At 38.8% G+C, this 15,111-nt stretch overlaps 1 protein-coding gene across 7 annotated transcripts in view; it reads left to right on the top strand.

Moving 5' to 3' along the window:
* The window catches only part of CALD1 (caldesmon 1), a 181,021-nt gene that overhangs the window by 133,960 nt on the left and 31,950 nt on the right, over positions 1–15,111 (top strand). For 5 of the 7 annotated variants that reach the window (XM_046670620.1, XM_046670622.1, XM_046670623.1 and 2 more), the window contains 2 exons: positions 10,324–10,470; positions 14,357–14,810. In XM_046670620.1, coding sequence (XP_046526576.1) covers positions 10,324–10,470; positions 14,357–14,810 — 601 coding nt within the window. The remainder of the gene's footprint in view (positions 1–10,323; positions 10,471–14,356; positions 14,811–15,111) is intronic. The other 2 variants (XM_046670626.1, XM_046670627.1) reach the window with 1 other exon arrangement.

The following is a 15,111-nucleotide window of genomic DNA, read 5'->3' on the forward strand; positions in this document are numbered from 1 at the left end:
ATGTCTGGAATACCACTTTCCACTTACAGGGATTCCCTTTAATTAGTCGCAGGTTCATAATCTCCACCTAAGGACATCTTGTTTTCATTTTGCCAATCACTTTATTTCTTTAGTCAAATATTTACCAATGTGATAGTGGTACCATAATTTGAAGCTCAACCACATGAAATTATGGACTTTTGTACCACATCACACAAATATTTCAAATCTGGGGGTAAGACTTGAATTTCTAGATCACACTAAGTCTAAGACTCATCTAAAGTCAGTTCATATTTTTACATTTTGAAGATGGAAATGGAAATTTCTGTCTCTAGGAGATTAAGTCTTGAACTATGAAAAGAATCTGCTTGTTTATATATCTGCGGTCAGATGCAGTTGCGTCCACATCCGCCAGTAGGAACGGGAGGGTCTCCCTGCACCCTGCTCTGGGGCAGTTGTTTAGTTAGCTGTATATCCAGGTCCAGACCTCTGTGCAAGAGAAAGAGCTGGCAAAATGTGGTGCTGCCAGTCCTAGATACCTGGATCTGAATTGTTTCACCATACTTTACTTGAAAAAAATTAACTAAGCCCAAAGTTTATTGCCCACGTCTACCCTGCACGTTAAAGGAAGATTGTTCTTTAATAAATACAACAGTCAGAAAACAGCCCCAAATCCCATTTTACTTTCCATTGACAACATAAAAGGAAGCCTGAGTTTATTATTAATCAGATTTATTTAAGATTCTTATTAGACAGTGAGTCCTAGGTTGGGGATGAAGAAAGGTAATGTTTATGAAAACACAGGTGGTAATTGGGTTCATCTCTATTAGCTGTATTTTATACCAGTTGAATCTTAAGTAAGGTTGAAAGAGAGGAAAGTTTGGTTACTTTATTTTAATTACCTTACTGGCCACTTAAACATTTCTCTTACTCCTTTTCATTCATTTCAACCAAGGTGTAACGTGATTAACCAAGTGAAGAGCAAAATATATCTTCCCCATCATCAACCTTCTCTTTCCATACCTACCCTTCCTAAACATGTAGAAATTGAAAAGTGAACTATTTGTATCTGACCAAGCTTATTGTTTTGTTAAGGTGGGATAGCGGGAATGGTGCAAATTCAGTCCCGTTTGTGACAAAATAAATAGGTTTTAGTCTATCTCAGGAAACTGTTGTGGAATTATCTCTCCAAAATTTGTCTCTAATAGGTTTGACGGATGCATTGTGCCTTTTAAAAATAAATGTGAGAAAAATAGCAATTCCTTAAGAAAGTACGCCAGATTATTTTCATTTTATTTCTACTGAATATCACTAACCATCCATAGACTTTTTAAAAGTAAATGCTACCAGTTGAATAAAAACTTAGACATTTATCCCATACAAACTATAATATCAAGAAATGTTAGGGGCCGGCTCTGTGGCCGAGTGGTTAAGTTCACACGCTTGGCTTCGGCAGCCCAGGGTTCAGATCCTGGGTGCAGACATAGCACCGCTCATTAGGCCATGTTGAGGCGGCGTCCCACATGCCACAACTAGAAGGACCCACAACTAAAATGTGCAACCATGTACTGGGGGGATTTGGGGAGAAAAAAGCAGGAAGAAAAATGTTAGAAAACCCTTTGCCTCATCTATAATTATAAACTACAGGGCCAGCCAGGTGGTGCAGCAGTTAAGTGTACACATTCCACTTCAGCAGCCCGGGCTTCATGGGTTCAGACCCCGGGTGCGGATATGGCACCGCTTGGCAAGCCATGCTGTGGTAGGCGTCCCGCATATAAAGTAGAGGAAGATGGGTACGGATGTTAGCTCAGGGCTAGTCTTCCTCAGTGAAAGGAGGAGGATTGGCAGCAGATGTTAGCTCAGGGCTAATCTTCCTAAAAAACAAAACAAAACACTACAGTTACTCATGTAAACATAGATGAATCTCCAAAATGTAATGTGTGAAGGAAATTAATCACAGAATGCAAATAGTATGATTATGTAAAGTTCTAAGAAGACAAAACTAAATCACAGATGTATACCTTGGGGGTAAAACTACAAAGAAAAGCAAGAGAATAATTAAAATAACCCAAAATTTAGGTTAGAAGTTATTTATAAGCATTTAAAAAGAGTGGTGGGATTGAAGAGGGGCACATAAGGATTTCCAAGGTGCTGGTGCTATTTAAGCTGGTTGGTAGGTACGTGGGTGTTTGTTTCGTTATTATTCCTTAAAGTGGTCATGTACTATACACTCATTTATAGGTACCGTGTATTTTGTGCTAAACATCTCTTTAATTTAAAGTATTCACCCCCAAAAAAATAGAATCCATCTTTCAAAAATTTCCTGCGGCTACCTGCATCCATGCAGAAATGAGCCTCTGAGCTTGGGGGTCTGCCTGCCCTGGGGCAGGACCATTCTGAGAATTGTGCTCCTCTAAGCTCTTAGCCACATGACCCCAAGTCAGAATAAGAACTCCCGGTCCTCCCCAGGATCATACGGGATCAATCAGACATGATCTATTTGTTTGACAGATGTTGTAGTTATGATGATGCTATGATTGTGTGCAGAGGCACGGTGAAGAGGTTTTTCTTTCATTGTCTGATGTTTCTTTCTTCTTTGCTTTTCCACACATTTCCCCATCATGGTCTGTGGTTATGAAAACTCATGATTATGGGATGTCACCATTGTATAAAGCATATGGTAGGCTGGTGGTGATAACTTGTGGTGATGACATATATAAGAACACTAAAGTGTGCAGTCACACAGTGACTTACTATTGAGAACCAAAATTTATGGTTGGTATGCAAACTTCAGTAATTCTCAAATGTGTGTGTGTATGGACGACGGGGTGGGAAAAAAGGGAGTAGATAAAGTAGGACATATCTCTTGTCCTGGGTAAATTTCTTCAGAGTAATATATCCCTTTGCTCGCCTTCATCCCAGTAAAAGACACACCACTGATACCACAATGAATCCTACAATTAAATTCAGCATTTTTCACCCTCCTTCCCTACCAAAAAAAATATTCTAAATCAAGGGGGCTTTCTTTCATTCTATCCTATATTAATTACTAACAGACCAATTGCCTATTGGCTATTAATCCATTTCTAGACATATTCTGACCTGAAAGCTAATTTTATTTTCTTGATTTTTTTCTCCATTATAATTTTTAGTGCCTTTCTTCTAAGGAATCCTAGGGAAAAGCATTCGGAATTGAACCTTATGTGCATTAAATGAAACCACAACATTTTGCAGACACCACATATAAACAAAATCATATTTAACAGCCTGGAATGTTTCTATAAACCTCTTTTAACTTTCAAACATACAGTAAATCTGCAGGACAAATATGACTCATTTCAGTAGCTCAGGAGTTTCCCTCCTGATCACAGCATTGCCTGAGATTTTGCAAAGAGCGTTTGAGCAATTCACAGAGCTGACTGAATGTGTCTGGAGAATCTGCTTGCATTTCATATTGTGAAAGAAAAATCACTGGGGTTTTTTGGTATAGAAAAAAGGTAATGAAACTATGTATGAGTCATTTTGCCTCCTAATGGTTGATGAACACATTTTCAGCCTACATAAGGTTTTAACTCTTTAAGTTGGATCCCACATTAAGACCCAGGTTGAGATAATGGAATTGGCAGAACCAAGATTGATGAAAATGAAAGAAAAGTAATTGACTAAGAAGTCATCCTTAGCTGTGAACCTCAGGCGGTCTTTCTCCTGGGTCCGTTCTGCGTGGGGAATGTAGAGCTGCAGAAAAGCTGGGGACAGGATTGTGTTTGGGACTGAGTGTCTCATTACAAGCCTGGAATCTCTCCTTCAACACCACCTTCTCTCTAATGACTCCTTACATGAAAGTGGAGGTACGGTGGGATGCAGAGACATGAGAGACGTCTTGAGGTTCCACTAACTCTCTGCTGAACTATAAGTTATTGTGAATTCACAAATGGTGAACTACTGGTAGGATTCCTTTTTTCAGGTGGTGAATTTATTCTGTCTGTTGGAATTTTAGGTGCCATATTCTCTTTTTAAAATATAGGAATGTGGCAGAAACAAGGAAGGTAGACACTTGGACTTTGCCTTGAGTGAGGACCTCTTTAAATCTTTCATAAATTGGCCTCATTTTAGTGCCTTGAACCTTTTATTCCCTCTGAGGATTTCCTTACTTAACCTGGGGGTCTGTGTATGTGTGTATGTGCTTACGAAGCACGAGGAATGTTGAAGAAGACAAAAGGGTTTGAAGGTGATGATTCAGTCTGTTCAGTGGTACTCTGGTGGTGAAGTTATTAGAAGAGATTTCCAAATTCACATCCACAGTGAGTATTTTCTGTAGTCTGATAAATAACAGCTTGAGGTACGAAAGACTGTTCCTCACAAACGTGTAAATGTAATGGTTTATAAGATACAGATTCCTTTTTATGCATTATTAAACTCAGACACTTTATAAAACATTTTATTAATAAATAACAAAAGTATAAGCAATTGTCATATCTTAATTTTTCTTGATATTTTAAAAGGATCCTCAGTCGTAAAATGTTAGAAATCACTGCTATACAAGATATAGAAGATTAAATATTTTCTCTAATCTTTATCAGTGGTAGATCATCTTAACGTATGTTTATCTAACCTGGTTATTTGAAATGACAGAGCATGAGGATGTAAACTGGAACAACCACTGTGGAGGGCAATCTGACAGAATCATTTAAATTTAAATGAACATATATTATTCCCCTTCACACTGTCTACCCTAGAGGAACACACGTGTGCACGCGAAGCCATTACAGAATTGTATGCAATAGAGAGAAATTGGGGAAAACCCAAACGTCTATGGCTAGAAGAATGGTGAAATAAGCTGTGGGACAGGAGAATAAATAAATACACTCCTATACGGGAGATGACAAGAAAAAGTTATGTCTTGGTGAACTGATTTTGAAAAGTCACCAAACATATTACCAAATGTTTTTAAATTGCAAAATAATTATATCATATAAACCATATACGTAAAAAAATAGAATAGCAAGATTGCACATCCAAGCTTGATTAATTATTTGGTTATCCACTTAATTATTCAGAGTAGTACTGTTATTATCAACACAAAATAAGTAAATCTGTACTCAGTATAGACTTAACAGTACTTCTTTTCCATTCTCTCTGGGTCTTTAATGCTCCTAAACAAGTAATAAAATCAGCCCCCCTCATAAAAATGGTTTTTGCTTTTTCTTATTCTATTTTCAGACACGGTTTCCTGATAAGAGATCTTGTTTTGTTAATAAAATACTCTTGCCAGCATTTTTACTTGAGAGCTTCAAGGATCATGTACTAAATTCTCAAATCAGAAAATAGCAAAATGGAAAAAAGACAGAATGAAGGGAAATAAGAGCAACATTCTTCAAACCATGGGCAACACGGCGTGAAAACGAAACCGCCTGTATTGTCGACGAAATGATAATAAGAATTTTGCCAATGTTGCGCAAGTCTTGAGAAATATTTGATGGGGCGGATGAGGTGAGGAGGACACTGAGGCAAGATGACACCTCGTGCCTGGCTCCGGTGTCTTACTGTGGAAGCTTCTGCCACTTCCTCCTTCTCTCTCCTAGTCTACGATTAGACCCAGGCCCGTCCAAATGTACAGACACTCATTCCTCATTTGTCCTATCCGCAATACTTTTATATATTTGAACTTTCTGTGCCAAAGGCACAGCCTGTAACATGATTATCTTGTTACTTGAATATACCAAAGCTGTAGCGCTCTGATGGTAAGGACTTAAGATGTGTTTGGTGTGAAAGCCACAGCATTCCAAGAGAGTTTTCCCTTTGCGTCGATTTGTTTTTTCTTATAATGTAACACCAGAACCTTTAAGCAGTGGTTCTGGGAGTGGAAGAAAAGGCAGTTCTCTCTACTTTTTTCACACCACTGTCCCAATCAAATAACATCATGTAATTATTATGGACTTTTGAGTTGTTTAACACTTATTCATAGACACACACATAAACAATAGCCCATCTCTCTTTCTCCCGAGTATTTGATGAGCTGCTTTGTTGCCAGTGGCACTGGCCTCCTACAGTAAGGTGAACCCTACCTTTCTCTTAAGTGTTCTCCAAGAGATAACAAAGGCGGTTACCAAGAAGCAAAGCATAATACTCCATAGGAAATCTGCTTATACCCAGCATGGGTAGGAAAGTCATGGATTCTGGTCAATCAAATGTTTTATTTAATAGAGAGGTGCTTTACATATCATTTGGGATACCAGTTTTCTTTTTTAAAAAAAATAAGTGCATTTGGGGGCTGGCCCCGTGGCCGAGTGGTTAAGTTCACGCGCTCCGCTGCAGGCGGCCCAGTGTTTCGTTGGTTCGAATCCTGGGCGCGGACATGGCACTGCTCATCAGACCACGCTGAGGCAGCGTCCCACATGCCACAACTAGAAGCACCCACAACGAAGAATATACAACTATGTACTGGGGGGGGGGGGGGTTTAGGGAGAAAAAAGGAAAAAATAAAATCTTTAAAAAATAAATAAATAAATAAATAAGTGCATTTGATTAAAACTCTAATAAACATGGTTTAGTCTTTCTCAGGTGATTCAGAGGAACTTCAGGTCCCACACTGCCTCTGAATCATCTGGGAACATCAGTCGTCTTTGTGGTATAGAATACCAGTGAACTGGTTAATGCTGGCATCTGCTACAGTTTCACAGAAGGAACAAATGGACTGTTATGCTTTTATTGCAATCCAGTGGGTGTTTAGGTATGACATTTACTAGTCAGCAGCATTTCTCATACGTTTAAATCTGGTGTGTGGAAAATTAGAAATGTTAACATTTTGTCTTTGAAGCATAACGTAGAGTCACTGTGCTATCATTTGGATGTATTAAGGATGCTGTGTACTCGTCTGTCTTTTTGGATAAATTCTGCTTATGGTGAAATTAGCACTCACATGTATTGCTGGTCTTATATAGCTTTCTGAAGGGCAAGTTGTCAAAGTGTATCAAAAGCCTTTAAAATGAGCACACTCTTAAACTCGGAAATTTTAACAGCTGAGAATTGTTCCCAGGTAAGTAATCGAATAATTAGTAGAAGTGTGTCTATAAAGATGTCCTTTGAACCATTATTTATAAGAACATAAAGTTGGAAAAGTCTTAACTGTCCGTCAGTAGAAAACTGGTTAAATAGATTATAGTACATCCATATAATTACTATGTACATCTGTAGATAGACTACCATGTTGCTGTTGAAAATTATATGGTGCCAATGTGTTAAAAATAGTCATAAATAAAGTACATTAAAGAAACTTTTATAAAATTATATATAATATGATCCCACTTTGTTAAAAATAAGAATACCTTGCATGCTTAGGAAAATGTCTGGTTGAATACATCAAATATTAGTCATGTTTATATCTGAGTGATGTGATTAGGCAGCTGATTTTTATTTCCTCTTGTATACATTTGGTATTATCTCATTTAAGAAAATCGTAAGTGTATGTTACTTTTAGAATCAGAAAAAAAATAAATGATTAAGTTTCTTCAATTTTGAAAGAAAAAAATAAACCTGTGGTAGGAGTGTGAAGGGTAGGGCGCTGTGGGAGAGACCTAAAAGCTGAGAAACTACTGTTTGCTTGTACGCCGAGAGCTAATGTAGGGAGTCTCACATTTGAAGAATTTCCACATATATCAAGGCATTTGGCATGGGCGCAATTTCACTTATAAAGTCAACTGATATGTTATTGAGCCAGGAACTGGGCGTGTTATGATTCAAAATAGCATGAAGACTTTTTGGCTCTTCTTTTGTTCTTAACTTTGAAAATAATTTTAATATCTTTATTAGTAATAATAAAAGATCCTTAAAAATCTAGTTCTGGTAATTCTGTATCCTAGGCCATAGGCTACCGATGGAGAGCGACTATCTGTAAAGTTTAAGCTACACCCAGTGAGAAGAGTTAGAAGAGACTGTGGAGGTAATCAGGTTGTTCAGGCCCCCCTACCAATGAGAAATCTAAGATGTAGAAAGACAGAGTGTGACCTGACCAAATGGCAAGTCTAGTTCATGTGGGAGCTAACAGCCAGCAACATCCTGCCATGAATCACATTGAGTAGGTGGGAGGAGGTAGACAGTAACATCTCAGATTCTTCAAGTATAGTGGGAAATTAAGGGCTTCAAAGGAGATTCCATTTAGGAGAGGGAGGACTTTTATTTTTACAATAGGATGTCCCTTATGGAGCCTTTGTCTCTTGCTTGTCTTGGAAAAGGAAGGCCCCAAGTAACAGCCAAGACCTCATGGTTGATCCAGAGATATAGAAGAGCAAATTAAGACTTTGTTTGATTAGCTTTGGAAGCAGTCATTGAGGATTCATTCTCCCTCTGTGGTTAAAGCTGTCTACTGAGAAATAAGCCAAAGGAATATTAGGCCAAGAATCTGAAGACTGAAGCCAAACCACTGGGAAGGGCTTTTGACTGCAAACTACAATGCGAATGAATTAGAAAGGAACATTCAAATCATGTCATGCTGTCACCTCAAATTCAGCAAGTCTAAAATTGAACTCACTTTCCTCACAAAACAACTCCTCAGCTGAACTTTCCTAATAACAACAAAATATTACACTGTAGAATGCCTTACCAAAACATGTCCGTGATTTCATTTGATTGTCACACACTTAACAGGCAAGGAAATGTAGCTCAGGTTAATCAAAGGGCTGCAAGCTAGTAAGAGACCAGTTCTACAAACCACATTTTCTGACTACTAACCTAGTCATGCTTCAACTATGTCACACTGCCCTTCTCTCCATATTTGTAGAAATAAACCAGTCAGTTTTATAGAATTACTAAGTGACATCTTATTTATATTGGCATTTGAGTATTGCACACTAGCAGATTTTAGTAAGTATGAAGTCAGAGTTTCTGAAGTAGCAAAGAACAAACCAACCAACCTTCAGAATTGTTTTTTATAAGATCTTTTTATAACATCTTGGTTTTTATAAGATACCTGGGTGAAAACACTTTCAAAACATTAGTATTATCGAAATCAAAAGATAGACACAGATGAAGTAAAGTACTGGATCTAAGCCTAAAAATGTTTAGTTTGTAACTCTAACAAGAGCAAACCGCCTTCAATCCTATTAGGTTCATATTGTTGCTATAAATTGTGTGGTTCTGCTGTTTTGTTTTCTTTATTTGTAAATTATTTTAGCTTTGTAATTACATAAACATTATAAACATGAAACGTTTACATATCTGGATTTCTATTTGTGGATATGTAAGTAACATTGTAAGAGAAGCACTTTAACTCTCTGATGTGAAAAGCAGCCTGCTGCACAACGCAGCTCCAGCCCCAGCCGGGGACCCGACATCAGGCCAGCTTGTCCCTGGGCAGCCAGCTCGACCCATGCCTTCTTGGCACTCTGTGTCTCCATACATATTCCTCCTTCAGTGTAGCCAAGTAACCCATGCAGGCCATTTCCTCTTGAGTTCAGACATCTGTAGTTCCCAGCTCCAATTCTTTACCTGGGAATAAGCGTTAAGGGAAACATATTGATTGTGTCATTTCCCTAAATAGGCACTTGCTTCAGATGAAACTACAAAAGCTAAATAACATATATGTGTGTGAAGCCCTCTATGCCTCTTGTACCTGCCTCAGCCCTGAGGTTTCTACCTAAACTACATCTGTGGGCTACCATGATGTGCCCAGCCTGCAGGTGGTGGGATACTAAAGCATGTTTTAGAACGAAAGAGGGGGCCTTACAGGAAGCTGCACTGACCGAAGCCTCCTGTCAGTTGTCCATAACACTTTGTCTCTCCAGTGAAAAGGACCTAAAAGAAAAAAAATAAAATCCAAGCAAAGAAGATATCCTGCGCTCAGTTTTAGTTAGTGATTTGGCTTACTAATGCCAAAGTCTTCGTTTGGTAATTGGATTCTTTTCTGACTTTTGTGACAGTGTCTACACAAATAATTCATACAACATGCTGAATCTTTTTAATAAGTGTTTTGATTATTTTTAGTTCAATGCTTTGGATTTCTGCTTCTAAATCTTACACGCTAGTAATCAGCTTGGTAAAGAAATCTAAGCATGCAAACCCACAGTCTCCGAAGGCGGCTTATTTTTGTGTAGATTTTTTTGTTTAAGCTGTTATTTGACCATTGTAAATTATCCTCTGTAGCTATGGGACTAATGCTTTTCAGATACTTAAAAGTTTGAAAACTAGTCAGATCAGGTCTCCAAACTTAAGGAACGGAACATCCTTTCGAACTCTGTGGTTCAGTAAGTAGTCAAGTTCAGAAAAGGACTCAGGGCCGATCCTGCCAAGAAGCTGGTGAAGATGTTCGGCAGTTGGCATGTTCAAGGGGCTGTCTTTGTGGTGTTGCAGAATCGCCTACCAGAGGAACGACGATGATGAGGAAGAGGCCGCCCGGGAACGGCGCCGCCGCGCCCGGCAGGAAAGGCTGCGGCAGAAGCAGGAGGAAGAATCCTTGGGGCAGGTGACGGACCAGGTGGAGGTTAATGCCCAGAACAGGTACTGTCCTCATTAGAATGGAGAGAACTTCTAAGTTGCTTCTTAGCGCATCTGACGAATGGAATGTGTTGTGCAGAGCATTCTCTTAGCCCAATCCGACTCTTTTTCGATCTATCTTACTTTTTAAAATTATTTTTGTTTAATTATTTTTTGGCCATTTTAGGCAACTAATTAAAAATTTAAAAATTTTTAAAATTTATAAATTTAAAAATTTTAAAAATTTTAAAAATTAAAATTATTATTTTAATTTTAATTATTTTTGTTTAATTATTTTTTGCCCACTTTAGGCAACTAATCAGATTGGACAGTCAAAGTGATTTAGACTTTAGTATACCACTGCTCCTTTCTCTCCTCCATCCCCTCTCCTAAACACACCCTAATTGAATGGCTTTATTTTATTTTATAATCTAGTCATTTTTTTAATACTAAAAATGGTGGGTTATATCTTTAAATAAGGAAAATTATTTACCTTCATTCTTTAGGGTATTGCTATCTGTTTTGAACTGAAGATTTATTAGTTTAATAGTTCTCTGTGCCTACTAGCAACAGATAATACTTGAATTTCAAAAGTAGGCATGGATTGCAAATGTCTTATTTCTCTTGATATTCATCCTGAATCAATATGATCACTACACTATTCAGCAAGTTGCAGAATCCTGTTTAATTTAACGTAATTATTCAAACAAGCTTATAAGTTTACCACTATATTCTTTCCTATACAGGCCCTGATAGAAATCAGGAAAGTCCAGAACACTTAATAGGTTCAACTTCTTCAAAAGGGCTTTTACAAGTTCACCCACAGAAGGTCACACCCGTTCATTATGCTAATGGTTATATCATTTAAATGCAGATGAGGATATTTTAGGAGGAAAAATGAAAATATAATTTTAATTTACAACTATGGACTGATTAAATATAATGAAACTACCATATATATAAGATCTTGTTCGTGGTTTTGATATTAGTCTGTTTTATTTTGTATGTTAGCAGGGCTTTAACTCAGTCTGTCTAGAAAATTCTGAAAGGAAAGAGTTCTGGCCTCTTTAACCCAAATTTGAGTGGGTACGCAAAAGGTTTCTGAAAGCAGTCTTGAAAAGTTGGCGGGCAGGATGAATTTAATAAGGAAGCTTATTGGTTAGGTGGAGAAATAGAGACCTTGTCCCTTGGTAAGCAGCTCCTAATATCAGAGGAAGAATAGCAAATGGGTTGTAGGTGTGTTCTCTGGGATTCACTACCTGGCTTTGAATCCCAACTTGGCCTGGCGCTAACTGTAATAAAAATTATATCTTTCTCTTAGGAATGTTGTTAAATTTAAATGAGATAATAATACACGTAAAATGCACAGTGCCCTGCACATAGTAAGCACCTATTAACTATTACTAGGGAGATGGTATCCGAGCCTTACAGAGGAAGGCTGCAGTCACTCACTGCCTTTTTTATTTCTGAGCTGAGGAGGAAGACAAAGAAAGAGTTTAAAACGGCATTTTGAGGACTTTCCTGAATCTGGTTATTAGTGAGTGATCAACAATGGCTTAAAAAGTTATTAGTGGCCTGTAGTTTTCTTGCTTTTAAAGTTTTGCTTCTACTTGCGTTTCTCTTCTTTCTTCACATTTTATTATTATGAATTTTATGCTGTTGATTGAAGACAAAATTCTTTTTATTTTTTCAGTAAAGCTTATTCAGATCTGAGAATATGTGAGTTACTGCTGACACATTAGTTAGCCACAAGAAGAATAAGTGTTCTTCTTGGGGGTAAACAGCCCTACCGTGTACTTAACCTCTACTGCCGATTGCTGCTGTGGTTTATAAATATGCAAAGAAAGGTTTAGTAGAGTCTGTTGGTTTCTTAACTCAAGAGACTTTTGTCCAGCTAATATTTTGGAATTTTGGGTGCCTTTTAAAAATTATTTGAATTCAGTTGATCTAAATGTCTTATGTATAGACTGTTCCTCTTAAATTCTAAACTATTTGTATTTTCAGGGAAATTGAATCCTTATATGTCTAATTCATGGAGACAGTCTCCTGGAGCAACAGCTAAGGCCAAGAAAGTTTAAAATCTAGGCTTTACTCTGCCATTTCTTTTTGTTAAATGTGAAATGTGTTTTTCCAAAATTAAGTGAACTTGAACTTCAAAAGGGCCAAGTTCAGTATGAACCATGAAATTTGATGGCGTTTCTAAACATTGCAAGACATATTCTTCCAACTCTGGTCACAGTTCCTGGTATCACATGACTGGTTGTTTCCTGCCAGTGGAGACCAACACCCCTGGTTTGGGCAGTGTCCAGCATCCTGCAATAGTCAGTGAGGTGATGGGCACAGTACAGTTTGGTTTTTGGAGATTTTCTTTTCTTTTTTAATAAACTTCACATTTAACTTTTCTTTATCTACTGTAGAAAAGAAAGGCTAGAGATCCTTTATTCATGGAAATCTTGACAAAGAACATAGACGGAGTACATATATATTAGTTAACGTAATGTTGGCTGCTATTACAATGAGTCCCTAAATTTTAGTAGTTTAATTCCGTAACCCTTATCCGTCCAGTGTGGGCATTTCTGACTAGTGGGTAGAACTGGTCCCCTGCTTTCTTTCCTCTTGTGACTTCTGTCAACTCCTGGGGCATTAGAGTCCTCTGATCTAGCCAGCAGGTAGAGATAGAGGGGGTAGAGCAAGCACCTCTGCTTCTTAATTGTCTTGGTCTGGGCACATCAATTCTGCTCACATGTTTTTTTAAAGATATGCCTTTTTTTTTTTTTTGGTGAGGAAGCTTGGCCCTGAGCTAACATCTGTTGCCAATCTTCCTCTTTTTTTTCTCCCCAAAGCTCCAGTACATAGTTGTATATCCTAGTTGTAGGTCATTCTAGTTCTTCTATGTGGGATGCCGCCATAGCATGGTTTGATGAGTGCTGCGTAGGTCCGTGCCTAGGCTATGAACTTGTGAACCCTGAGCCACTGAAGCAGAGCACATGAACTTAACTACTCAGCCATGGGGCCAGCCCTGTCTGCTCACATTTAATTGGAAATTATTGGTCACGTGGTTCCACCTAGGTGCAAGGAAGAGGGGAGGGGAGGAAATATAATCCTTGACTGGCAATCACTTCCCTGTGATTGTGGAAGGAAGAGCATGAATTGTGGTGGACAGTTAGATGTCTCTACGATGGGGGTCATCAGTGTGCATATAGCATCTCCACATTATAATGTACACTCCCTTCCTCTCTAAGTACTTTGTGCTCCACAAACCCAGCTCAGGAATTCTAGATGACTTGGTGACATGTGAAAATACTATATGATAATAGAGGAATTCACTCATTATTTCAATTTGGTTCTTGTCTTAGTTCAAGTCCCTCAAGAAGCAGATCCTGAGACAAAGATTTGAGCACAAGTAGTTTATTTGTAAAGTGATCCCAGGAAACACTAGTAGTGGTGTGGGGAAGTGAGACAGGGGAGAGAAGGCAATCAAATAAGACTTCGTTACCAAGCAAGTTACCACTGTGGGGATCTGGAGCTTAACTCCACTGGAGAACTCTAAGATCCAGTGTGGCACAGGCACCTCAGTTATCCAACTCAAAAGGGGAGGGGAGCTGAGGTATTTATGCACTGATGCTCATCAATTTTTGTTTGGGGGCTGCTCCCAGGGGACATTAAACTCAAAGCACTTCTGGCATGTAGAGTAGACTCCATTGGCCAGAGAAAGACCAAGGGCAAGGACTTGCATATTGCTATCAGTTGAAATCTAGCCAGGCATGTACTAATATGTAACATCTGAGGGGATATTTATGGGCATGGTGCTACCAGTATCTGCTATAGTTCCAGTGTGGATCAGGCTACGTGACTCCAGCTGACTGATTAATCAGCAAGCTGCCTTGGTGTTGTTGTCTCTGTTGTACAGTGTGCCTGACGAGGAGGTCAAGACAACCACCACGAACACTCAGGTGGAAGGCGATGATGAGGCTGCATTCCTGGAGCGCCTGGCTCGGCGGGAGGAGAGACGCCAAAAACGCCTTCAGGAAGCGCTGGAGAGGCAGAAGGAGTTCGACCCAACAATAACAGATGCAAGTTTGTCGCCACCAAGCAGAAGAATGCAAAACAACACCGGGGAAAATGAAACTGCAGAGAAGGAAGAGAAAAGTGAAAGTCGCCGAGAAAGATATGAGATAGAGGAAACTGAAACAGTCACAAAGTCCTACCAGAGGAATGATTGGAGGGATGCTGAAGAAAAAAAGAAAGAAGAAAAAGAAAAGGAGGAAGAAGAAGAAGAGAAGCCAAAGCAAGGGAGCATTGAAGAAAATCAGGTAGAGGTGATGGTAGAAGAGAAAACAACAGAAACCCAAGAGGAAACAGTGGTAATGTCATTGAAAAATGGGCAAATCAGTGCAGAAGAGCCTAAAATAGAGGAGGGGAAGGAACAAGGTTCAGATGAGATTACCCATCATGAAAAGATGGAAGAGGCAGAAAGGGAAAGAGCTGAGGCAGAAAGGGCCAGATTGGAAGCTGAAGAAAGAGAAAGAATTAAAGCTGAGCAAGACCAAAAGATAGCAGAGGAGAGAGCAAGGATTGAAGCAGAAGAAATAGCAGCTGCACAAGAGAGAGAAAGAAGGGAGGCAGAGGAGAGGGAAAGAAGGGAGGCAGAGGAGAGGGAAAGAA

Source organism: Equus quagga, chromosome 8 (assembly GCF_021613505.1).
Source record: "Equus quagga isolate Etosha38 chromosome 8, UCLA_HA_Equagga_1.0, whole genome shotgun sequence".
Taxonomy (NCBI): Eukaryota; Metazoa; Chordata; class Mammalia; order Perissodactyla; family Equidae; genus Equus; species Equus quagga.